The sequence below is a fragment of the Ischnura elegans genome, chromosome 3 (assembly GCF_921293095.1).
Source record: "Ischnura elegans chromosome 3, ioIscEleg1.1, whole genome shotgun sequence".
Classification (NCBI taxonomy): Eukaryota; Metazoa; Arthropoda; class Insecta; order Odonata; family Coenagrionidae; genus Ischnura; species Ischnura elegans.
In genome coordinates, this window is record NC_060248.1 from 112,850,986 (window position 1) to 112,877,636 (window position 26,651).

The 26,651-nt window shown below is 36.3% G+C and overlaps 1 protein-coding gene across 1 annotated transcript in view; it reads right to left on the bottom strand.

Annotated features, from left to right (window-relative positions):
* The window catches only part of LOC124155248 (orexin/Hypocretin receptor type 1-like), a 105,314-nt gene that overhangs the window by 77,551 nt on the left and 1,112 nt on the right, over positions 1-26,651 (bottom strand). The window contains exons 2-3 of the mRNA XM_046528967.1: positions 24,744-24,886; positions 15,398-15,513 (exon numbers count right to left, since the gene is read on the bottom strand). Of these exons, the coding sequence (XP_046384923.1) occupies positions 15,398-15,513; positions 24,744-24,886 (259 nt within the window). The remainder of the gene's footprint in view (positions 1-15,397; positions 15,514-24,743; positions 24,887-26,651) is intronic.

Sequence of the window (26,651 nt, forward strand, 5' to 3'; positions counted from 1 at the left end):
AGCGCGATGTTGAAATAAGAAATTACGTAATTTTAAGAATAGCAGGAATATTTACTTGTCAATTCATGACTTAATCAAGCCTTGGCAATGAAAAATAGATCAATCTGACAAAAAAGTGAGTTGCTTTGGGAAAGGAAACGGTCGCAATACACCTGCGCCGAATGAGACGTATTCATGCCCTAATAGATCACTTCTGAGTGAGTTCTAAATTCACCTATGATGCACTTTTTAATTTACACAATAATGAAAAAAATATTACCAAAGAGAAACTCATATTGGACCGTTTAAACAATCACGATATTGTGAAATAATCGCTCCTTTATATCAATGGTCAGTCACAAGTCTAAGAAAGTATAAATTGTATTAAATCAGTTAAAATTGCGCCTTCAGTCGTAAAAAGCTATCTCTTCAGCCAATGAAATCACTTAAATCATTACAGATTTTAAATATTTTGAATTATAGTCGGAAGAGTCCAATTAGATTGAATACCTTTTACAACAAAATTAAAGAATGAATTTGCAGAATTACTTCGGAGTACAGTAAAGATATCAGTAAAAAAGATAAAAAATATATAATCGACCGTGCTAATTCCTAGAAAATAGAAGATTATTAGCAGAGAAAGTTAGGCACGAGTCCTAATGCAAAGAATAATGAACTGAGTGAGTTATTAAGATTTAACCGGGAAAAGGGATCGCTATTTTCTGTTACAGCACATTCAATACTATTTGAATTGACACCGATCGACGCACTATCTGGTGTACGGGATAATTGGTCATTGAATATACTGCATTTATTTGAATCTGGATTTCGGTCACCTCCATATTTATTTTTATTCGATTACGATGTGAAATGTAACGTGAAAGACAAATCCTAAAAAACCGTTCACATGAAAATTGAACCCCTCTAATAAGCGAACCTCATTCTGGTATGTATAAATAAAGATTTATGGATATGCGTGGTAGTCATCTATTGGAATGACTAGTCATCACTATAAAACGAGGATATTTTTATTATATTAAGCACTCACAAATCGTGATTCTTTTTTATTGAAACCAATTTTAGAAAAAGCTATCACCGATTTCATATTCGCAACAACAAATAAATTCTAACGTGATTCGATTCCAATTGTAAAAATGCTGGCCCTAGTGGCTGGCACAAACGATTAGCCGTCAAAAGTTTCTCCTTTTGATGGTTAAACGTTTTGTGTTGAATAAAATAAACTGATTCATTAACATTTAGTTCAAAATACAGGATATTTTGAAGGAGAAATTCAAATTAAACACTTCGAAATCGCATTATATTCAGAGGCGCTATTTATAAGATTTATTAAAATAATCAACTACCTGCGGTATTTATGAGATATTATTTACACCTGCAAAATTATGGTCTTGCATCAAAATTAGCTGAATGGATACAGGCAGTTAATTTTCACTTTTAAAATCGTACTGAATACGCAAACTGATGAGATTTATTATTAGGATAATTTCCTAAAAATAGTGACAACAATGAGCCTTTGTAATTAAAATTGGTCGTACAAATCAAATATCACCATACAAAAAGAGTTCATTCCACATTTCATGGAATTCTTCCTACTATCAGCGGAATATGCATTAGGTATAGATTAAGGCGGGAGCCTTCGAATGGGGCTCAAAGGTCTTAGGCATCCCTTTATCCAGAGTGCCCGTTCCACCAACTGAGACCTTAGATATTAGCGGAAATTGCTTTTTCACCAACTGTGCACCCAATGCTGTCATTCTATGGCAAACTAATAGCAAACAAATAATATTAACAATAAAGTAATTAAGTAATAAACAGGTAGTATTTAATGTGCCAAGTACTTTGTAGACAAATACAATCTATTGCTTTTGCCCAAATGGAAAAGGAGTCGTCCATTAATTACGTGAGGTGATTTTGACGATTTTTGGACCCCATTACCCCCTTTAATGAGATTTCCTGAGATTTAGCTCCAACCCCTCCCCCCTTCCTCTTATCTCACTTGAGATTGTTCAAAATGCTCATGTTTAGCGTAAATACGTTAATCTATGCTTCATTGTGTTGGATTTATTTAAAAAAAAAGCCATTCATTTTATTTAACAATTTTAATTTCACCTGGTGAATACAATTGATGAATTCTTCTCGGGTTCTCAGCCAGGTTAATTCTTTCGTATAGGTAAGCCAAAGGCAATTTTGTAGAATCATGAATGTATATTATTAATAGCAAAATATAAATTTAACCTAAAAATTTGAGCAATAATAAAAATAAAAATAAATACTACTAACCAATAATAATCTTTTGACTCATTCGTCAAAGGCTTATACGTAAGAATTAACCTGGCTGAGAACCCGAGAAGAATTCATAATTTATTTCATAATTTTTATTTAAGATAAGTTAAGAATATCTTACTATGATCGTGGTCTAGAATCACATTTTACACGGTTTCTTTAAAAAAAATGAGGTGACACTTATCAGGACAAGTAGATATAAATATAAGCAAATAGTAATGTCGTAAATATATTTAGCAGTATGGGGGGTGGGGAATTTGCAAAGACAATGAGATTAGCCTTCTCCAGAATAGCTGTGAAGTACATTCAACCAATCGATTAGTTACAAACTATGGCGATAATTTCTAAGAAAAAAATAAGTAATTTGTTTGTAATTATAACTTCCTCTCTAAATTGATTGTAGCCAATTTGAGTGCATTTACTTCGTTTTGGGTAAGCTCCTTACCTGCCAAACCGAAAGGTCGCGTCTTTGAGAACCGTCGTGGTATATAGTCCAGAGTATAGGAGGGTTAGATTTTCCACAGTTGATTGTCTCTTCCCCACTTGAGATTGGGTGAGAATCGGCTTAAACCCCTCAGCGCCTCACGTGATTAATGAATCAATTTAGACTAAACGATTCTCAAACTCATTTTAATCAATATTTTAGCGTGGAATATCGTCATTGGCGCCTCGCAGCATCGTATCGTCCCACAAGGAGTTGGCTGAGCTGGGACATTTTGTCCCCACGACGCTTGTCATCCCTCCCTCAAGCGTGTGAGTGACGTGCTGTCCCACTCCACGCTCCACCCGGCTCTCTTGTTTACATGACCAGTCGACAGTTTTCGACACGCCCCAGGACTCTGACACTGCCCGCTACGCTTCCGACAGCTCCCTGCAGGCTATGGCCAGCACTGTTCCCCGCCACTCCTCTTGGCTTTGACGAATGCCTGCGCTGTAGAACTAAACGTTGGTTCCAGAAACCATCAAAGTAACAACTGGATAAAAGACCCTTCTTCGGAGTATTCCTACACTTTCAAAATATCCAAAAAGGTAACGTTTTTATATTCCGATTAAGAGTCGAAGGCAATGAACGAAATGCTGTCCGTGAAATGACGATTAAGTCCTTTTAATTAAAATAAAATACTTAATTTGAGCGAAGCATATTCATCAAAAGCAGGAGAATAGCTCAACCTCAAAATGGTTAAAAAGTGCTTAATTTATATTTCATGCATTATAATATCTGTAAAACCTTTTTAATATGTTAACCTTTGCGCATCTTCTAATAAACAGGGTGTGGTATCGAATCAGGCAAAGTTATTTTTCATATTACTAACATGATTCACCAAAAGTAAGGTGAGCTAGATATTTGGTCAGACGATTCAATTTAATCCCGTCAGTTCGAGTAATTAAAAACAGTGAATGGAAGCATTGATAAGAACATGAAAAACTTCAAGGCCATGTTGTTACAGGTTAATACAAGTAGGTAAATACCATAGGTGGCTAAATTTTCACGCAACATGAAAATGACACCATAGGATTAAACCTGTTGCAAAGAAAGACAGGACCTCCAATTGGTGTTAGTAAATATCTTTTCATTATACCAGCTTACAAAAAGGAGAGTTAGTTTAGAATTAAAACTAACAATTACCTTATCACGGTAAAGGTATCCTTAAAATTACCACTATCGAGCCAGTTATCTGCCAAAAATTACTATCTTCTTTCAAACCAAGCACATTTTTAGTCTCTTAATATTATACTATGAATATATTAGCACCAACTGTATATATTGAAGGTCCACTCTCTTATTCAGGACAGGGTTGAAAAAAATGAGTAGAATTTGGAAATATGATCTTGTACGGAATTAGATAAAATCTATCGAGGAATTTAACAGCCAAGTAGTTCAAAGGAAGATAGTTGAATGTCGAGTTCTCAAGAAAATTCTGAACTCATGGAATTAAGCCCTAATCAGACATATTCAAGACCAGGTATAAAAACAAGGCATTCAGTAAAGGAAGTGTTCAATGAGAACTGTAAGGAGAAATACCTCGAATAAGGTACATGGAGCAAATATTGAGCAATATGGAGGTGGGGAACTATGCTATAGAATAGCTGCAAAATGCATTCAACGAATTGATCGGTTAGTTACAAATTATGGCAATAATTTCCAAGAAAAAATAAGTATTTTGTTTGTAATTATAATTTCCTCTCTAAATTTATTGCAGCCAATGTGAGTGGATTAACTTCGTTTTGGGTAAGTTTCTTACCTGCCAAACCGACAGGCCACGTCTTCGAGAACCGTCGTGGTATATAGTCTGGAGTATGGGTGGGTTAGATTTTTCACGGTTTATTGTCAAGTCTTAGGGTGAAAAGCTCAACATAATCTACTTTTGGCAGTAGTTATCTAATAGTATTGATTTTAAAAACGTGTGGTAGCTCGCATAGCGTGACCTGCCGCGATTTTTAATTCGATTAAATCACAAATTAAATCCAAATGTGATTGACGGTAGTTGAACGAAGTTTCGAAGCTTAGCGTAGAGAAAATATAAACAGATTAAAGCATCTTGGATTAAAATATTTCAATCCCATTCTTGTAATCGTGCTTTTTTTTATAATCGTTCCATCTCTTTGTGGAACCACCCGTTTCGTAATACCAAGCCCACTTAAGCTAACCAATTGAGTGCAATAAGGTTTTCCCTCGCCAAAATGTCTGATATTTGCATTTTCATGACCTATGCTAGGAATGAAAATGAAAAAGCAGGAGAAATTTCCACAATTTTGCTCCTGCTTTTTCATTTTCATTATGTCACGTTTCCACTCCATCTCGCCTGAAACCTCAGACTATATACCTATGCTAGGAACTGAAACCTTTGGACTGTGTAGCGATGGCAACATTAGTTGAACTCTTGAGATGCCATCTATCATGCCTCTTTGCATTTAAAGAGGACACAACACTCTCCTTCTTTCGACCGGCCGCATTCTTAGGCGGTGACGTTGCATTCGTTTAAAACTTCCGTTACCATCTTGAAAATACTGAGTTGACCTTTCTATTAATTTCCCTAAATATCAAGCGCAAAAATCTTCTCATTTAAGAAAATGGAGAAGTGAATTTTGAAAATTTGTGTTACAGGCAAATATTTAAAAGGGTCTACTATATGTGCTCTGAAAATATAAAAGTGATAGTTTTCAGTTAGGAATATTCTAAGCTAGGAACAAGTAACCAAAAACGAGCGGAAGTGATACGTCCTATTGGTGACCAAGAAGGAGAACATAACAGAGAAAAAGAATGAACCAGAAGTAAAAGGTCAAAGAATGCAGTTAAAAAAAGAGATTTAAATAATGGCGTTTCATTGATTATACATATATTGGGCAAATTATGAGAAAATACAGAGCTCGCACGGAGGATGAGAAGCAGTGAAAGTAGAAGGAAGACAAAGGCAAGTAAAAATAACCTAAGGAAGGAAACAACACGAGAAATTCTCGCTATGGGGAAGTTGTAAGCAAGGCCACCCTCGACTCTACCAGAGTTTGAAGAAAAATGTAAAGAGAGGGAGTCATTTTTTCGTAAAGGTCATGTCCCTTTAAGGGCTACCCAAGTTCACGTAATTGATTTTTGAAAAGTTTGACTGAGCCACTTCTTTCCTCGAAGACGTCTGCTAGGACTGAAAACGTTCACCTTTCTTATATTTTCTTATACCGGTGCTTCTACAAATAATAGTTACGGACAACACTCTTATGGGCATAAAATCTTTTGAATGCAAAAGAATTTAAAGGAGCCGTACCAATGCATGGATTATCGTGAAAATAGGCGTTTCACCTGAAGTGGGCCGTGTGAACTGCGAGTTTTGTGAGCGAATTTTCACTTCTGTTAGCCAAGTTAAGTTCACATTTGAGAAATTTTTTTATCTGCTCAGTCTGAGCACTGAGGGGCGATGTTGGTCAGTGCATTGGAAAAATTCCAGTTACAAATAGAATATAAAATATGCTTGACAATATTAAGCCTGGCTGTACATATATATCTTATATCCATGATGCTAATGTACTTAATGTAATGTATACTGGATTTTGGTAGGGAAAGTAGTTTAACTACATGGCAAGTGGATACACAAAATATTGCAGATACTTGAACATTTCGGTTTGCTGGAAGTTCCTATTCTTTTCTTCGTCAATAGAGGCCATCAATGCACTCTTTAAAGTTGATGTACGGATCATCCAGTTTGGAAAAGGCCACTGAAATAATACAAGCATCAAAATACACGGATACTGAGTAAAATCAGTGTGTAAAATAGTTCTATTATGTTTAAACCTTATTGTACAATCCTTATTTTTATATCAAACGCCAATAAGCACGATATAAAAAATGAATAATTTTCGACAAAATACGGGATAAGTATCTCTTGTGAGTAGTTCAGTATTTACGTAGGAACCTACACTAGGTAATCGTTTCCTTTTCCTTGCCAAATGAGCGAATGGCACTTGCTTCGATCCAGCCAACCGTCTCTGCCTTAGCCACCACCCTTCCACCTTATTCAAGGGCAGAACACAGGAGGAGCTGCCTTCGCCCGAGGAGCTGGGATGATGCTGCAAGTGGAAAACTAGACCCTCCTCCCATGTGTCTCTTCGGTTTACTCGCCACTAGAGTGTATGTGTGCGTTTCGTGGTCTCTCGGGCGAGCGCGCACTCCGAAGACCGTGAAGACGTCCTCGGGCGCGCCGAGCGCTGGGCGATCCATTTTCCGGTCGGTCTGAGTCCTGGGACTAGGTACAATCCTAGAAGTCGATATTGACTCTAGCCGGCAGGTACCAAAGAAAAGGAAAGGCAAACTGCTGAAAGCGGAGAGGAGATGCAGATGCAGATGCGGAAAAGAGGGTGAACTGGGAGAGGTGCGTGGGGAGGGGGGGTTAGGAATAGACGTTAGGATGCGACGTTCAAACCCGGATAGCTATTGGCTTGAAAGTGCCAAATGCAAGCCAATTCGAGGGTGTGGAGGTTGAGGGCGGAGTCAGTGGGAGGGAGGGAGGCAATAATGGATACTTTGTAGCATTGATTGAAGATGGAGTGGTGTGACAGACAATGTGTAGGAACTGAATATATTAAAATTTTTGCAAACAATTAAAAATAATACTGTCTTCAATAAGGGCATCCTTACGACGATACAAAAATATAAGATCACATAGGGTGCATATTTTTTGACGAATAAATTATTAAATCATCCATTTTTCCATCGAAATAAGTTGAAAATGGATGAGTATAACACACAAATTGAAGTGCATTGATTTTATGCAGTAATATTTTTTTATTTTGCCTTATCGATATGGTTTATTAATTCTGCTATGCCTTTTATAAATGAGGAATATTTTATTAATTCATTGCGTCAGGCATATAGCCTCCATCTGCGCATGCATGAACGTAGATTCACTTGACGCTATAGAAATGCATGAGGAAAGTGCTCACGTTAAAATATGAATAAGTGAGAACCTTCAATTTTTGTCTGATTTATTTATTCCAGTAGATATTCAAAACCCAAAGAGGCACAGCTATGGTCGTTAGATATGGGTAAAAAAGGGCTTTTTCATCACATGCTACCGCAACTCGTGCACATTCATCTTATAGAGCCGCTGAAGCTATATCGTGCTACCTATAAAAAGACCAACGGTTTAAAGGTCTCCTTTCACTACTTTATAATTAAAATCTATTCTAAAGTACCAAAAAGCTAATATTGATGTTTTTATATGATGTCAGAAGAAAGAAGTAATCATAAACGAAAATTAATGCATGTTCAAGCGATATTTGAGCCTAGGAACTTTAAAGATACTTATCAATATAGTCTCTCCACAACGTACTCTTATGCAAGTGTTTTCATTATTTTACCGGAAATATACGTAATGGATCCTCAGTACACCTTTTATTCTTGCATCTGAACGCTTAGTAATCTCTTACACCCTGTAAAACACTTCTCGGCGTCACTATCCAAGAAATAATGCATTTTTGGGGGTTGGGTTGAATAAACAAATACCTTGAGAGCTCCTATTCACATAAAATTTTTGCATTTCAATTTGAGAAGTACGTACTTGTAGCACTTAAACCGATTTGGGATGACAACATCAAAATCGAGGTTCCATTAAGTAAGCCAGATAAGTATGATCTTTCCATTTTCCGCATTCTTTATGGGCTGATGAATTAAGAATGTTCACGTAATTTATTTTTAAATCAGGCTCTTATTATGTCACATTCCTTGCGAAAAAAAGAATCAAATAAAGTTTTTCCTCTTCAAACTCTGGATGGCAATTATGGTGCAAAACAGAATTATGCCGAAATTGTTTAAAAGAAATTACCAAGAAAATTTGACTTAAGAATAAAAAGCAAGCGAGGCTCGGTACAACGCTTTGGAATAAAACTGTTTACGTTTTATCGCATGAAAAGTCAACATTTACAAACGTAGGGCAGGCAGTACAGTAAAGCGCAGAATAGGGTTGCATTCAAATCAAAACATTCCATGCAAATAAAATGATAGTAAACGATAAGTTACAAGTGTGTCATAAAAGAAAGGTGTAATTTCAGAAGCCTAAAGCGTTCTTTCATAAATCCTACGAAGATATACAACACTGACGGGCGCAGGTATTTGCTGGCGTATTGTGAAACCTAGTCTGAATTGCAATTTCATTTTCGATTAGATAGTACAACATTCTTTATGGGCTTCTGGGCTTAGGAATTCCAAAAGCACAACTGAAATTTATATGCATCAATCTTCAGCAAAATCAATGTCAGTTCCACATGAAAAGCTGGCAAAGCAATCAATAATACATATTTTGGTATTTGCAGGTAATGACCGAGACACCTTACGGCCATTTCCTCATCGAGTCGAAAGTGAGGAAGTGAAGAGGAAAGAAAGCTGGCATCCGCGACAGCAAAATCGTAATAAAAGACGGCAAGGACAACGTCCAAATAACGGAATAGTACTGTGCGTTATTTGCCCTCCCCCTCATAGGGTATTGAATGATTACTATAGTTTTTCTTTCGCTTGCTCTGTTACGTGAATACTTTTTTACTTGGTAGTTATTGATTTGTACCATTGTTGTTGTTAGAAGGGTGGTAATAATAAGAGGGTGATATAAAAGATCGGAAATCGAGTAAATAGCGATTCAAGAGGAATAATAAAAGGAAGGTTTCCTGAAACACGGTTTGGAATTTTACCACTTATCGCACCAACGAGACAAGAACCAGTGCCAGCATAATCAGAAGCCAGATCAGCTGCCATACACACCGGCCAAGATTGTGAATGGCTCAGGGTAAGTTATTATTAAAGTCCACCAGCTCGTTATAATTTCCCCTGAACGATATATTAGTGTTTTTTTTCCTTACGGAAGATTAATTTGCGATGAAAAGTTTTCATGTGTAATACCGAGCTAAAGCCATTGTTTTCCGAATGAGTTTCCCTGTGCTGAGAAAGCTAGCGTTCTTGTCCTCAAGAGATTATGTGGTCTCAATAACTGCGGAGGCGGGTATCGCAAAGGATGTGTAGCAAAGGATTATATAATCAAAGGTTCTTTGCGTCGCAGTGCTCAACCAAGCAGTCAATTTTTGTGATATGCGGAATTCTAAGCCATTCATTGAAGGATAAGACGACCTTACTCTGTAGAAATGCATCCGCTGGTCTACTTTGGGAATGGGAAAATGGTAAATTAGAAGACAACTTACGACGAAGGAATAGCTGAGAGAGTCACAAATCCGTCTATATTCTCCTATTTTATTCAAAACTCTATTTAAATACATGGGATTGAATTTATTTACCGCTAAGAGAGGATTTAAAGCGTAAAGAAATTATTTTCAAAACCAGTCACGCGGATTCGTTCACAATAATGACATAGTTTGAAAATAAATTATTCCCCAGGTATATCATCGTTTAGAGTATTGAAATTGAGGAGTAATGAGCGAAGAAATAAGTAAACTCTTTGGCACATTTGATAAGCAGAATAAGTACTAACAGAAATAATAGTCAATAATACTAGAGCTCTTCTTATTTGCTGGATTTGATTATTAAATCAAATTTCGTGAACTCAATATTACGTTATCAAAATCAACCATGCGAGCTGAATTAAAACTAATTAAATTTAAAACTAATTAATTGACCAATTCATTTAGGATTAAAACTAAAATGAAATAATCGAATTTGCTACTCAAACGACTGCAAATATTACAAAAAACAGTGATAAAAATGCAATCTATAGGGAAAACAAAAATGAAAATTATTACGATGAATGTATATTTCAAAAATGCAAATACAAATATTGAAATATAACCAAGGTGATTTATTATTGAAAAAAAATCGGTGAATGAATTCTAGGAAAACTATTTCCACCGAGAATACCTAATCCGAAAATAAGTAATGGAGACAATACGCACTGATTCAGAGAGCGTGTATAAGCACAGAAACAAGGGAATAAGGAGGAATTCATTGCAGCGTATGGACTCTGCTACGAAGTTCTCATCCTATTATAGTTGTTGGTCGAGCAAAGGGAGGTATTCACAAGAATTCAGCCACTCAACTGATAAGAAAGGACTTGCTGCTTCATAAAAGCGTTTGGCCTTCAAAGCCTCTTCTAACCGAGCTGGCATCATTCATATGTATGCATTAGGTATGACTTCCTCAAAACAGAAGCTAATTTCATTGCAATTGTTTTATTCCAGTGAGGTGTAATAACCTCCTCCGTTAAGGTTTGCTTCCGAGCTCTTCTCAGCTTTTGATAAATCCTTAGCGAAACTATAATTCTCAGACTAATAGGGATTGCGACGCATAAAAATTAACTTCAAAATTCTCTTTAGCAGTAGAGAATTGCTCTAGAACGCTTCTGATTGTGGTACATTACAATGCTTCCTTTTGACCGTGTTCATTGAATAATAATAATACATATTTTTATGCTTGAACCATAAAGTTGGTATTCTTTGAAGTGGAGTTAAATATGTCTCTCCAGTTGGATGGATATCCATTACCGTCCATAACTCTTCTTCCAAAGAATTTTAGAACTTATTTGCCGCTAAATTTAGTCCATGTTTTCTCTTAAACGTGGAAATGGCAACTCGAAAGCAGAAAGTACGTGTAAATCACTAAAAATAAATTCTTAGGTAAAAAGATGTTTCTTATGAGCAGAGATGCTAAAATCAAATAAAAGAGTGTTTATTTTTTAATATGAGGGATCTTAAATCTTAGACATTGGACTTAAACTCAACGTTTATCACATACAATGCATAAAGTTTTCATGCTATGCGTGCCGCTCATATTCTATTCTACCATTCTAAATTTAGTCAGCTTATTCATTCCTATGAACGTTAAATTGATCGAAAAGAGCTAAATACACTGGAAATCTATTCCATAGTGTACACTGATAGCGGGTGTGAATGTAAATGCAAAATCTAACTCCTATTAGACTGCGAGTACATCATTCTGTTTTTTTTTATTTAGTAATTAGCGAAGGATTCTTAAAACAACAGGCTAAAGTGAAATCTTCGTTACCATGAAATCACACTTTAGGTACTGCCAAAAGCGTGAAGTTTTTTTTTCATCGAATATGTCTCTAAATCGCCATTGAAATCTCTGGACTTCTCACGAGTAACTATTTCAAACCACGAAAAGGGGAAAAAGCTAGTGGAACTTTACTGCGCCTAGGAATTTTATATTAAAAAAGAATAACGATCTCCATATGAATATAAAAAATTCTTCCATAAAAGAAGAACCGATATTCCACGCCCTTTCGCCGCATATTTCCCGAAACAAGTGTGCGTATATGCAATTTAATTAATGTTTTACTTAATTGGTATCAACTCCGAAGATAACTCTACCATGACCTCTTGTGAAGGACCATTAAAAAAAAACGGAAGAGACCTCTTTTCCTGCTTCACAGGTATTTCAGGTCCTCTTTCAAAAATCAGCTCCCTTGCATTAAGATTTGAGATTCTGTGCATTTTGAATTCATATTACGTTGCACAAAGAATGAAAAGTAGCACTCCAAGAGAATTTCATTCCGCCGTCACGCCTGGTTTAGCTTTTCTCTTTGCGATCAAAAGAACATTTGTTTATTCGCGTCGGGGGAAAAAAATATTTTTCGGGAGCCAAAAGATTTTCATATTCGAGGCCAAAGGGTGCTGGAAACGAGCGGTATGGCTCGAACTTCTAGCGATATGAAAATGTTTTCCGTACCCTGCAGTGTTTTTCTAGGTTGAAGAGTTGGCGGAGCCGGTCGGACAAAAGCAGGTGCATCAAATGTCTGGTGGATGTTACAAGGACGTGGAGAAAGACGGTAGGCGTATCTAGATTCGAGGTGCAATGGAAGATCTCCCGAAGGACGATATTCCAAGCTTGTGGATGTGAACACGGGAGAAGTTTCGAAGGGGATCGGCGATATAACCTTTTATCTCAGGAGCACGTGGAAAAATACACTGATCACGTTTTTCCCTCACGACGTAGGTACAGTGCGCCATCGTATTTGCCATCAAAGACCTTTTGTTCCAGGGCTCCACGTGCATAATTTTGGCAGCACAGAACTCGGAGGGAATCTAGAGATAGGTACTATAGAAAACCAATAATCGAGATCGTTACTATCGTTACTTTTACTTCTCTTACTTTTTGCTGGTTCCATAGGAAATTTTTTGTCCCTATGCTAATGCAATATAACATCCATTTATTAATTCATTAATTTTGAATGAAACCGTCGACATTTAGGAATAGATCACGACCTTTTTATGGCCCTTCTTTTTTCATCAACATCAACAGATTATGTTTACAAATGATTTTTTACGTCTACCACATTATGATTTTTGCAATTATTAACTAAGTACAGAAAAGCGATATCTATGAGTCGAATAATGCATACTTAAACTTAAAAAGCAAAATAGAAGCAATCAAGCTGTAAAATATACACCTTGTTTCATGAGTATCTTTTCAGACTTTATCACTTGGTACATAATTGATACACCTTTTGATACGCCGCTTCTGCCGCACGGAATACATATTGATTGCTCTTTTATGATTCAGTTGATAGACATTTTCATATCAAATGGCTGTTTCGGCTAGTACAGCTTTCATGTTCGCATGATTAAATTATTTGTGAGATCAGTCATGAATATGTCTGACTAGGTATTTTAAGTCTCACTGTCAGTAGCAAGAAAATGCATCGCAGTGATCAGTTAAAAAAAACGAACAACATGGTGCGCATTTAAGATTATAATTTAATACTTGCTGGTCAACGTATATCACACTTCTCTGTTAGCGATAGCGAATAAAATCTCACACGCCCATATAATGCACACCACGTTTTTAGTTTTGATATCTGAAACGTTCTTCTAAAACATATTTTTTTTCATCAATCACATTTTAAATTTTCATTAATTTAAGGCTAGTAGTTTCTTTAACAAACCTGTTTTTTATGAAAAAATTATTTTTATGCACAATATTTTTAAATATTATTTAATACTTTTTAGTTTAGTTTTGTTGTAGAGTATTTGCAATCGATTTAAATTTTAAAATTTTCTGTATCATATTTACTACCATTCACTTCACATTTTGAACCAAGTGAAAATACATTCGTTTCCATTAAATTCAAAAGTTGATAAATTTCCAATCACTTTTCTTCGCCATTTATATGACTGTAAAACTGAAAGTATATTTTATAATTTCTATTATTTAAAATCGCAAGAGAAATCAAGAACTAATCCAATAGTTTCACCATGAGACGTCCAGAATTTCGTAATGGATATTCCGTAAAAACTCATAATGCACTTTCTTTATTTCGCCGATTATGATTGCATCGCCTCTATTGGATTTTTGTGGTCAAATTTGGAACGCCGCATTCAGTTTTTATTGCTGAATATTACTCGACATACTATTACGATAGTGGTTAAAGTATACGTACAATTCGTTGATATCCAGTTCTGAGATATGCTGAAAATTTCACCGCTCTATCCAATCAGGAAGTGGTCGAAAATGAATTTGCAAGATTTTGCCCTGAAGGACAAACGAGAAAGCGGGTATTTGTCAAGAACATACACATTTCTTGTATGGTGCATGCTTGCAGAATAATTTTCATTGCTAATTTTGCCTTATAATGTTCTTTCTAACCTAATATTAATATTGCGTATTGGTTGATCTCTCCATTTTATTCTGGTTTTCACCGCGTCCATTGTGAAAACCCGAATGGAATGGAGAGATCATCTAATCAACGCCGCGAAAATCTTAGAACTTACATTGCGTATTGGTTTTACGAGTCAATAAGTCAATAACAAGTAATGGTAATCTATTTTATATCACACTCGATGTGAAGTATTAGTTAAATATTGTTTCAAACGTAAATGAACTTGATTATCATGAAATGGACCAGTTCAGCAAAATAAGTTTGATTTAAACAAATAAAAGAGGTAAAATAATCGACTTTCATAGGTGAGGACCTCAAAAAGAAAATAGAGCCTGACTGGCTCAGCGCGAGTACTCGCGTTCCAAAAAGGGGCGTGACTCCTGCAAGGTTAAAGCGTGGTAATTACGAGATAAGTGAATGTGTAGGGTACAAATTATTAAATATTCGAGGCGTTAAAATCGAAGTTTTCGGATTCTCAATCAGCTTTCAGGAATGAAACCCGTCAATGAATCGAAGGAACATTTTAGGTCACATCACTTGGGAAGGAATTCCACGGCGGCGGGAGAAAGTCCTCGCCTGTCAAACCAAAGGTCGCGTGTTCGAGTCCCGCCTGCTCTGGATAAGTTACACTAATCCAGAGCATGGATGTTTGTGCACGATTGATTGTTAAATGTTGATCATAAAAGAATCGATTATAAGGCCGAATAGTGCTGTTTTCAGAAGTGTATAAATAAATATAATTAAATTGTGCGCAAATTAGCTGACATTAAATTTCTGACCATTAATCTATACATAAAGTTGTCTCGTGTTATCGCAAAAGTATAGAAAAACTTTGTTATAATCCACCACTTTATTTTTTGCACAGGTTGCCAATGTTCATCCGTTCATTTACGATGAAATGAAATTCCACAAGGGTGAGCCTCAGACGATATATGTGTCAAACAAACGCCGCCGCCCAAAGATGTAGACGGCGTAAGGTCACATTTCTACCACAAGGGTTGCGGGCGACTCACCATGAGTGTGGACTTCCGGTTGAACACCTTCCTGAAGGCCATCGGGTGTCGGATGGCCAGGTAGCGGTCGATGCTCATCGCCGTGATGGTGAAGACACTAGCGCCAACGGACACGCCTGCGGAAAGTGAGGAGAAACAGATTAATGGGGTAGATTTCCTCGACGTCAGGGCCGGGAAACCAATATAACACCCTTGGTTCAGGTTTACTTGATTGATACTTCCAAAAATATTATATTTCTCAGTAGTGACATAGAATGTTAGGTTCATTCCTCTATTCATTACCACATTTCTTAATTCAAGGTAAAATATGTTTATATCGGTACCCTATATTATAGAGGCATTAAATTTAACAATTTAAGAATTATTTTGGGAGGTTCTGCGTTCAAGTACCAGTCTGACCACAATTTTACCTTCCGAAATTTTGCCTACTTGTCGCTGTTGCCTGTGTCCACGTTCTACTACGTGTTCCACTATCTTTTTTTCGCTATTTATTTTTGTGCTTATAGTGCTGTATACGTAGATGAAAGATAACAAAATCAAGATAATCGATGCACTGTTTTTATAAATCCTTGACCTGACTTTTGCTCATTGTGCATTTTCAATTTCAGTTCACCAGCCGTTGGTATAGTTACAATTATGATATTTTGCTTATTACTCCTATTAAGACAGGGTATTATGATTGAAAGAACGAAGTATCAAAATAATCTAATTCACATATCGTGAGATACAAGGGTAAAGCACCTAAAAGGACCTACATGATCAAAAAAATAAGTTACCGTTGTACATGAGCTCGAAGGGGAGCAATAGATGAATATTTAAGTCCAGTGATTAAGTTTCCGGTACTTAATATATTAGCACTTTATGGTGAACATTGCGGAAATTTGACTAGTAGGAAACTAGGAGGACTATATCCAGGTAAAAACGCAAATATATGAAAAATGTATAGCTTGAAATACTTCATTGATAAAGAAACGTATCACTATGAAAGATTTTGTTTAACCTGATTAAAAATAAAAATTGCACACAGGTGAAACAGCCAAAACCTTACATATAGCCAAACCTAATATAGAAAATTTAAAAATCACGAGACAAAGTGGTATGTGGCAAAAATACGTTTTGATTAGGCCTTTTTGTTTCCATCAGCTCCTTTCCAATTACTTTCTAATTAGAAAGAAACCGTCACGGCTTACAATTTCTGACAATTTTATGAGTTTTAAACAAGGAAAGAAAAGAATAATAAAGATATCACCTAAATTACTCATTCTGACGCCAAAGTATTGCCATGAGTAAGAGGCACGCAATGAAAAGAAATTATGAATCTTATAGGAATTTATTTTAGGTCGGTTTCATTTAATAAATCAAAACTCCTTTATTTGATACCCCCAAAATATCATTCATTTTTCAAAGATTTTGTTAATGGTAGGATCTGTAGATGCAGTGAAGAGCTGTAAGAATCAAACATCCTACAGCCTACTGATTGGGTTGTCAACTTATACCCTTTAGTCTAAATTTTGTTGAGACACTATATTCTCCTCTGCAACTCAGAGACTTTTTAACTTTTTATTTTTACGAATAAAAAAACTATTTTAGGAACTTCATTCCCAAAACCTCATGAAATCACTACTGTGTTTTAACTTACAACATTCCTCGCCAGGATGGAAGGAGATACCATGAAAATATTTTTTTTTATCTGGGGTGAAAACTGGCGCGAGGAAACTACCATATGAGATTATACCTAAGGAGGGAAAAGAGAAGAATTGCTAACAGAAGACTACTTTCAGATATGAAGGATGTTTGAGGAGACACATAACATCGGCCTCAGCGTACACGCATGGGAAGTTTCTATGAGGATCACGGATTTAGCTACGTCTATATAGAGCAAAAGGCACGAAAATAGGGCCAGGGTTGGTGTGATTTTGTTTGCTTGCCCAAATAGTGAGCTAGAGCTCAAATCAAAGCTTAGAGAACATTTTTTTCTCACAAAAAATAAGACGAAGAAGAAATGGCGTGATAAGAAAGGATTAAATAAATGCCAAGTAGTATTTACCAGAAAATTTTACTTGATATAGAAAATTCAGATATACTCAATTGATATATTTTACCACAGCTATCATTTTTTACAAAAAACGAAAAATATGTAAGCTATTGAACATCAGATTAAAATAATTGATGGAGCTAGTGTGAGACCCTATGACCGTCATTGAAATAAGGAGAGCGTAAAAGATAAAGAAACATATGCGACCGATTCAATAGCGGTAAAAGTCAGCAAGCTCAAAGTGATTTGAATATGAAGCAATTACATTAATAGCGGTAAAAAGAGAAAATAAAGAAGCCATGATGCTCCTCTGAATGCCAAGTAACAGGGAGAAGCGTTCTTTTTCGGGCTTCATGCCAACGGAGAGTGAATAACTGGACTAGAGACATTTTATCACCGGCTGTGCCAGACGGAAAATTTATGCCTGCAAAGCACTCACAAAAGCGGTCAAGATTTGAGGTTTATTCGGAAAATAGATTCAGGCAAATATTAAAGAGAGCCAAGAGCAAAATTATTGCATGTAATACGGATTCATTCACACGAAGGACAAAGAAAAGACAAAGAATCGTTTAATATTAATTGAATTATAAGGGAAAATTAATACCACCAATAGAATGGGGAAATGATATCTCTAAGGACAGAGTCATCAAATATTGATTAGAGAAATACGAGTAGAGAAAATTAATAAATATGGTATAATACAAAAAGATATGTTATTTAAAGGTCCATGCGGATTTTCTATTCAGTAAATACAAGAGCTCAGTAGTAAAAAATTACTTTCTTAAAAAACAGAATTTGAGCAATTTATGAAACTGTTTTTGACAAATTCGAACGCAAAAGTAATTGTCATAGGAATTAACCATCACATAATTCGAAAAGGCTACCATAGTTTTTTCTATCCGTAGGTTTACTGATTTATCTTGATCGTAATTAAAATTTTCAGGGAGGTAAGAAAAAAGACAGGTGAAAAATATTTACGAAAGGCCAACAGGAAACGATAAATTTCTTACGAAGGATGGAGAGCAAAATGTTATGAAAATTTTAAATTAAACCAAATATCACGAGTCGCTTCCGTTGCGTACAATGCATTAGATACTTCAGTTTGAAAATTTCCTTCAATTGCATGTATTACTCAGGGTGTAGTTTTTACCAAAAATAACGGATGAGAATTCGCATTGCAATAGAGGAGAAAGTTCATAATTCCCTTATCCCAGCAGTGTTCAGAGGCTTTGATCACGACACAGTCTATTTATACTTTTGTAATCTCCATGGACAGCGCAGATGAAGTCAGGTTAAGCCGCATATATCAGTTATAACATTATCAAGTTCTGGGAGTAATAACAGAGTACAGAGCGCAGAAAGCAAAAGTGAGTATAGCAATTACTGATAAAGAAAATTGCTGGCAATATTCACGATACTGTGTCTGGATCAGGGGGTCTCAAAGGATAGTTTTGAAAGTTGAGCCTCGAATTAACGGTCGAAAATTCTCCACCAATCTGCGCCCAACACAAAAGACCGACGTACAAGGATTTCGCGCAAGCGGCATACAAGGCGTTAAATTACATCCAACTCTTTGTCCGTCCAACAGCGATGCTGTGCCACTAAATGGCTCCCAATCCCTCTCTCCAGCACGGAGCAACATTGTTGTCGCGCGCGCGCGAAAATCCAATCGCGCCAAAACGGAGGCAATTTGCGCGGGAACAAAAGAACGACGGTGGGCGAAAGAGGCTTTCCGATTGCGGGCGGTGGGGAAGGGGCCTCCTCCCGACATAACCATTTGCTTCAGTTCACTCGACACCCGGAAGGATTTATGTTGGCTGGGATGACGCTAAAGTGAACTCGCTGGACTCGTGGAGCTTTATGACGAGCCCACATTCTTCCCCGTACTTCATCATTCCGAAGTGGCCGAGGTTTATTTAACGACAGCAACGGGGAAAACAAACGAAAACAGGGCTTCGATGGCTATCTCGAAGGAAACGCGTGGAACGATTCCAAAAACGCGATTGCTCCGATGGGGAAACTTTCGGAATTTGTCCCCAATTGTGTGTGGGTAGGACGAGCAATTGAAATTTTCGTTTGGGTCTCTTTTCGCATGTTCTTTGCAGTGGAAGCATTTCGTAACTTCGGATTGACATCAGGTACGACCGTGCCCTGCGACATCAATTCCAGTTGAATTGCATAGGTCCTACAAACGACAATAAGCCAGTTTTACCATGGTTTATTACCAAAGGAAAAGAGTGATATGGGTGAGTTTTCGGATGAGATACTCACACAGTGGGAATACAGCCAAGGAAAAATTATTATCAAGTCACTGAGCAACTAAAGCTATATTAGGTTTGCTAACAAAGCCCATTGCAAGGGAAGTATTAAATATTACATAATAATATTGCAATGCTAAACATAAATTATGACAATTGAAAGTTTGATCGAAAAAGCATAGCATACCATTGCGTCAGAAAACTTAGTAGTCTAAGGAATAGAGTCAAATGGGATGTAAGCAAATTAGCATTGTTGATCATTAAATTAGAGTGCAGCTGAGAGGAAGAGGAAAGATTAAGTTTTGAAGATTTATTAGCCATAGATAAAATTATTAGGTTTCATTAGTACCAATCATCGCACAAATCCAATAAATAATACAACAAATAACATCTTAGTTATCCATGCAAAGTGAACGGATTGGTGCGCAAGAACGTCAATTGAAAATTAATTGATAACAATTCCTGGAGTTCTGTTAAATTTTTCACCTGGTGAGCAATGGTTAATTAAGGGAAGGAAATTCATAATCCTCTATCGGAATGCTCAAAATATATTAATGCTTACTTAGGAGCTTTGGATAACTTTGTATGGCAAAAAGGTCGATTATTACTTATAGGGTTCACCAAGGTCATTCTCTCTATGAAAATTATTGAAATAAAAAATGCGAGATTTGCTTGCTGAATAGCTGCAAGAAATTCTAATCTATCGTTCAACAGTTGAGCCGTCGGATGTTGATAACGCCGTTTTTCCCACTCAAATGCACTCCAAATGGTTGCAGCTGCCGTCTCTGCAAGCAATGCATCTAAGCCGAAAGAACACAAACGGGAGACATACTTCAAGTGAATGCGGAGAATGGTTACTTCGTGAATGCGAAGGATAGTTATATAGGCACGATCGGTTCGGGAGGAAACTATATCTCTCAAAGGAATAGGACGTCATGGACGATAAAATCTCGACAGTCGGTATATCACGCCCAAAATATTCTCCTTGCAGCATCTAACCATAAAGAACACAAGATATCGTCGTGAGACACCATAACAACCATAAATATCCGTCTTGGCTCCTAGAGCGTTTGGATAAATATTGTATATCTAGACCGAGACTCGATATTCAGATCCCAAAAACAATTCTGCAGTCGTTACGGGCACTGCGATTTTGCGTTAAAGGTATCAAAATCAGTTTTTCGATACGAATTGCTATCTTGAATTATCCATTCCTCCTCCTTTTTATCGGGAGGAGAGAAAGATGAATTGCCTCCGCACAAGACAGTAGAACTGGGCTAAACGAAAGACGCACCTTTACTCCAGCATATTCTGGAGTACCACACCAGCATTATGCAAATACCTTTGCAAACGCACTAAATTGAGGCTATTTTCTTAGTGGATAATTATTTAAATTTATTATAATAAAATAAATAAATCATTATGAATCAATAAAATAAAAGTAAATGATTATTAAAATGTATGGAAAATTATCTAAATTAGGAGGAAGATGACTCTCCTCTGGTAATATTAAACGTCTGTAATGTAAAAAGAACTGCATGAAACTACAATCGCCGCAAAAAAGGTAAAACGCTGAACTTTAAGTAGTTCTACGAAATCCTGCCGAAGCTCCATAAGGTCGTGTCATACATAGTTTTACTCATTGTGTATTCGACTACAATAATGAATCATTAAAAATTGTTTAAACGTAAACTTCTATCTTCTAGGGTCGAAAGAGTGAAGAAGAACACGCGAAAAACTATTAAGACGATAAAACGGTCGTCTTCTTCTTTTTGTCTCGGGCAACATATTTGATTGGTGCATTTCATTGTAACTTTTATCAAGACAACAGCATATTTGCATAATAAAGAGATTTTTAAAATTAAATTTTGCCCGTTCCTTGATTTTTAAAATGGCTTAACGGTAGATTTCAATTCCCGAGGTTTAGAAGAGTGCATGAATATCGAAGTTACCTATGCTACATGTAAAAAATATTTACAAAAGTTTCATGTACGGAAATGTTTACTTTGCTCGTCTTACTTAAAATATACCACAAAAACGGAAATCGCCCCGCGGAAATACACACTATCAAAATGGCGATTAACGTCTTTTGTGGGTTATTTTAAGGAATAGGACTAATACCAACATTTCTTCAATAGCAACCTTATGCGCAGTCACGCACCAGATTAAAACTACGAGGATATACATTTCATTTAATATTTATGATATCAATAAAAATATTAAAAGTATTTTAATGATGGAAATGCGTACTGAAATGCGTACTGCAGATCCAAAATACGGTGGGAAAAACTATATAGTTATTTCGTCACGCAATTTTCTATATTCCATTTGTTAGCTTTTGAAAATTAGATAAGTTTAAGAAAGTTTATAACTGTACCGTTGCAAAATTTAACAATTCTCGATTCAAGGAAGTCATCTTATAATTTCAAGTCCGTTGAAGTGGCTTACGCACATTTCAACTTTCATCTGTGATTTCTACAGGAGGTGCTTTGTTCGATCAATATTTATACAGTCCGCTATATTCCCTTCGAAAGAGAAGACCCAATATTATTTGTGCAGTTTATCCGAAGATTCTTTCTATAATACATTCCAAGATCAGTTAATCTTTCTATCTCCGTTAGTGCTTAGTCTGATAAGAAGAAATATCAATGCTAGCGAATCGCATTGAATCAATATCCTTGCAAACACACTAAATTTTCTGTTCCCTTCGTGGTAAAGAACTTCACTGAACGAGCAACGAATCCTAAAAGATAAAAATATTTGACGAATAATTTTGCGACCCAGTATAAAGGAATGTCTTTCAACAGTTGGGCTCCAACACACCAAACGAAAAATGTTAGATCCTTGGAGAATAATAACAAAGAATAATGGGATAAATTTTCGCGTCAAATTCCAATGCCTACAAAATGAAAATTTTATCTTTCAATTGGAATTTAAAAAGGCGAGCAATGTTAGTTTTTAAATTCGCGATATATTAGAAAATTGTGATGAAATTTGAACTCGTGAAGGCCTTACAATAGATTATCCAACCTATCAACATGATGACTAAAAATGGCGTAACACTTGTGCGAGATGAAAGGACTACGGCTAATAACAGCGATCTGAAAGAATTTCAACTTGTGAGTTTTCCTATCCCATGCTCTCCTTCATTCTTAACGACAGGAAATCACGAAAAGTAAATCCATTAACACCTAACAGAGTGTGGTGTGATGTATCTGAAAAGGGATTTCAACATAAGTCGCCCTTCACTGTAGTGACGTAGTAGGTATGGGCATGCGTCTAGTTACCATCCGTGTAGTAATTTCCAATAACGGCTTAAAAAATTATTTTCTTCGTTCCACCTAGTTTTTTGTTCTAAAACAGCGTCCATTTACTTTAAATAAGCAAATATTTTCCCGATGGAAGACGTTGAGAGGCATTCGTATGACAGCATATTTTATGCCTTTTCGCAGAGAGGAACCCTCCGATAATTTGTTTGACGACGCACTCACTTGATGCCATTCCCAATACGATGCGACTGTAATCTTGAAAATTACAAAGATTCGAGGAATTGCATTCTATAGACACATGCATGCACTCCAATTCAGAGAAACTCAAGAAATTGAACCTTGATTTGTGAAATTTTAGCCTACATAGGAAAGAGGAAAAGTTTCTGCGCGAAATAAGTTTCTGAAAATGTCATTGCTGTGAGCTGTACTTCGACATACGAGGACTAAAATTTTGAATACTATGTTTCCATTTTATTTTTTCATTTATTTCCAATTTAGGTACCAACGAAGAGCATTGGAATATTAAATGCCACTAGTTATATATCGAATAGGCTCATTAGCTAACAATTTCGTACAGAATGGACGTGTCCGATGAAAAAATTAAATATGCGCTAAAGGATTTATAGCATATGAGGAAAATAGATGAGGAAAATAATTTATGGTTTCACAAGACGTGGGGGTCAAAACTGTGGACCAAAATAACAACAGCGGACTTAAAAATGAGAGGGTAAAATAAACAAGTTAAAAATATATTAGTGGATTAAAGCCAAAGTTGTATGATATGAATTATGTAGCATTCCTTATCGTATTTCTCATGAGTACTAAAAAAACTATGCATTTCCCGTTCTAGATAAATCTGGGACACGACAGGGGACTTTTCCTTCCCCATTAAAGTAGAAAATGGAGTGATGTTCTGAGAAATCATGAAATGTAACTGACGTTACTGAATTTCCAAAGTTATTTTGTGTCCTTATCCCCTGTATGGCGACTGCGCTCTGATTTTGATCGTCACGCAAAATTTTCTAACGATACTATGAAACTTCTCCATCATCTGGTTACATTTCTTAATTATCGTAAAAAATAAAGCGATAATATTACTGACATTTAAATCATCACATAATGAAGACAACTTAAAGTTTCCGAGGCCCATCAAACGCACCCAATTCAAATATTTCAGCCCACTGTATTCAGAAAAGACCGTAATGGCCCCTAATATTTAATGGTTGGGCGGAATACGAAGTCAATTTTTAATATCCATCTGATCCTCCATTACTGTCTCAAATTTTGGCAAAGATGTCACGCGAGGCTGCTATCTAAACGCCAATTAGCCTAGTCGTCAGCTAAAGAAAAGTCTACAGTCTTCACCAAGTGCTCATAGAGAAGTAATAACTTACGTAATCACTATTACCAGGAATCTTCACTTAAATGGGAGTACTGAAGACATACCTTATATCGGCACCGACTAAGTTGTCAAACACTTGCCAAAATATGGTTCATGGATAAAGTTGATGACGAAACTAGCTTATTTAACACATCGCTGCTATTACGACCATGAAGGTATTAGGTGACATATCCCTAACAAATGTCTTTGTATAATATTAAAAAACTAGGAGTGACCACTAGTGGCTCCAATTTCTCCCGTAAGCGTTGCTTGGCAACAGCAATTCCATTGTTTCGAGTTCAAGGTGGTACAAACCGCGCTCGGTACGTTGCGTAAATCTGAGTAAGGGATGAGAAAAAGGACATGTAGTCGCGAGATAAACTCGGTGCGCTAAAATGCTTACCTTGTAGATAATAGGTGAGCTTGCACATTGCCTCCCCGTAGAGCCAAAGTCGGTGAACGGACTGACCCACGGCCATGGGCATGCAAATGAAGGTCACCAGAAGATCAGCCACAGAAAGGTTCACGAGGAAGTAGTTGGTCACGCTGCAATCCCGACGCGGAGAGGCATGGAAAGAAGAAGGGAGATCATGGTTAGATCGAAAAAGTGATTGCTACAGCAGTCACTTCACTTCAAAATTATTTGTTTTAATAATCAATTCGAATTGAATCAAGACGGAATGAGATTAGTACAGAGATAAACTCGAAAATGACAAGGGTTTCGATAATAATCACCACAATACGCTGAATAATCTTCTCGCGGATTTGCGCGAGGATTTGAAAAATTAAGGTGGTTCTCAAGGCTAAGAGAATATTCAAGGTAACGAGACGGAACCCAAAACATGAGCTGCCTTAATTTTCTGAGCCTCGCGCAAACCCCGGAGAAGTTTATTTTTTGTATTCGCCGAGAAAGTATTAAATCATGCATCGCATTTCGTTATTTAAGAATGCGTATATTGTATTTCATTCAGATGTACATAATGGAGCTGTTATACCGCATCAACCATAACCAATAGCATATTAAGCGTTCACATAGTCACTCAATAGCTCATCACAAAGGGTGGTTGCGATAGGCGGGGGCAAAGCTTACTCCACACTTAGCCACAAGGGTGCGCTATCACATATTCAAAGGAAAGGCTACTAGAGACATTTTAGCTTAAGGAATGGGCAAAAATCTTCCACGGTCATTTGAAAATTTCATTTCTTGTATCAAATAATGAATACTAAGTAATTACGCCGATAATTTCGTGTATGCATGCATCATTTCATCTACAGGTCTTGGAATAGGTATCTTAAGAGTAAGAATGTTTTTTATTATAGTGCGGGAGTTCATGAGTTAACTCAATGGGAAAAGATTTCCATGCTTCTAAAATTGCCCTCTCATCTGATTATCTTACATTCTTATTCAATTAACGAAGATTTAGGTCTACCCGTCGCGCCGGCTCAGTTTTAAATTTACACAACCGCTTGAATACGCGTTTATCTTGATTTACGAATGGAGAGCTTGTTCTGAGAAGGAATTACAAGATAATAGAAAAATATTTTTATGAGAAAGGAAGAAGACATTTCTCACTAATGAAATTTTGATTTCTTCCCAGTTGTGTCAGATACGTTTAAACCTTAGCTGTTTAAACTTATCTGACACAATTCGCAACGCATATTTTTTACACGGCCACTAGAATCCCTTATCCGAAACCAATTGTATCCCATAATTTATTAAAAAGCAAAAAATATAATATAAGTACTTTGATTGTGAGAACAGGTTCGAAAAAAATACCGGTATAAACGGTTTTTAATGCAATTTTATTTAATTTACATTTCAGTTGTAATCCTCAGCTTCAGTTTGTAGGTGGTGGTTATCTTATTTTACCTCTCAGCTTGATTATTAATTCTGGCTATTAACAGATGAGATTTTCCTGCCTTTTATTTTACAAATGTCCCTCAAAATGTTTTCCATTTCAGGAAACAGTCGATTAGTTTCATTGGTCCAATGTCGTAAGTTTGACGCCGTCACATTTCAATGAAATTGCCTAGAGTTTACCTGTCTCCTCCATTGACAATGCAATTGAACTTAATAAACTCGTATCTTTGCCTGATAAATATATTTACTAAATATTTAAGACATATTTTCTATCGATTTATTATCTATCCGTCAGAAATTAGAAAAAATGAGCCTGTGATATAAAGAAGAAAAGTTGAGTTCCTGGGGATATGATTTAGGGAATAATATTTACTAATGAAGTTAGCTGGAAATTTCCAGGCTTAGAGATTGAGGAACAACTACATTCTTATGTAAGTATTTTCATATGGT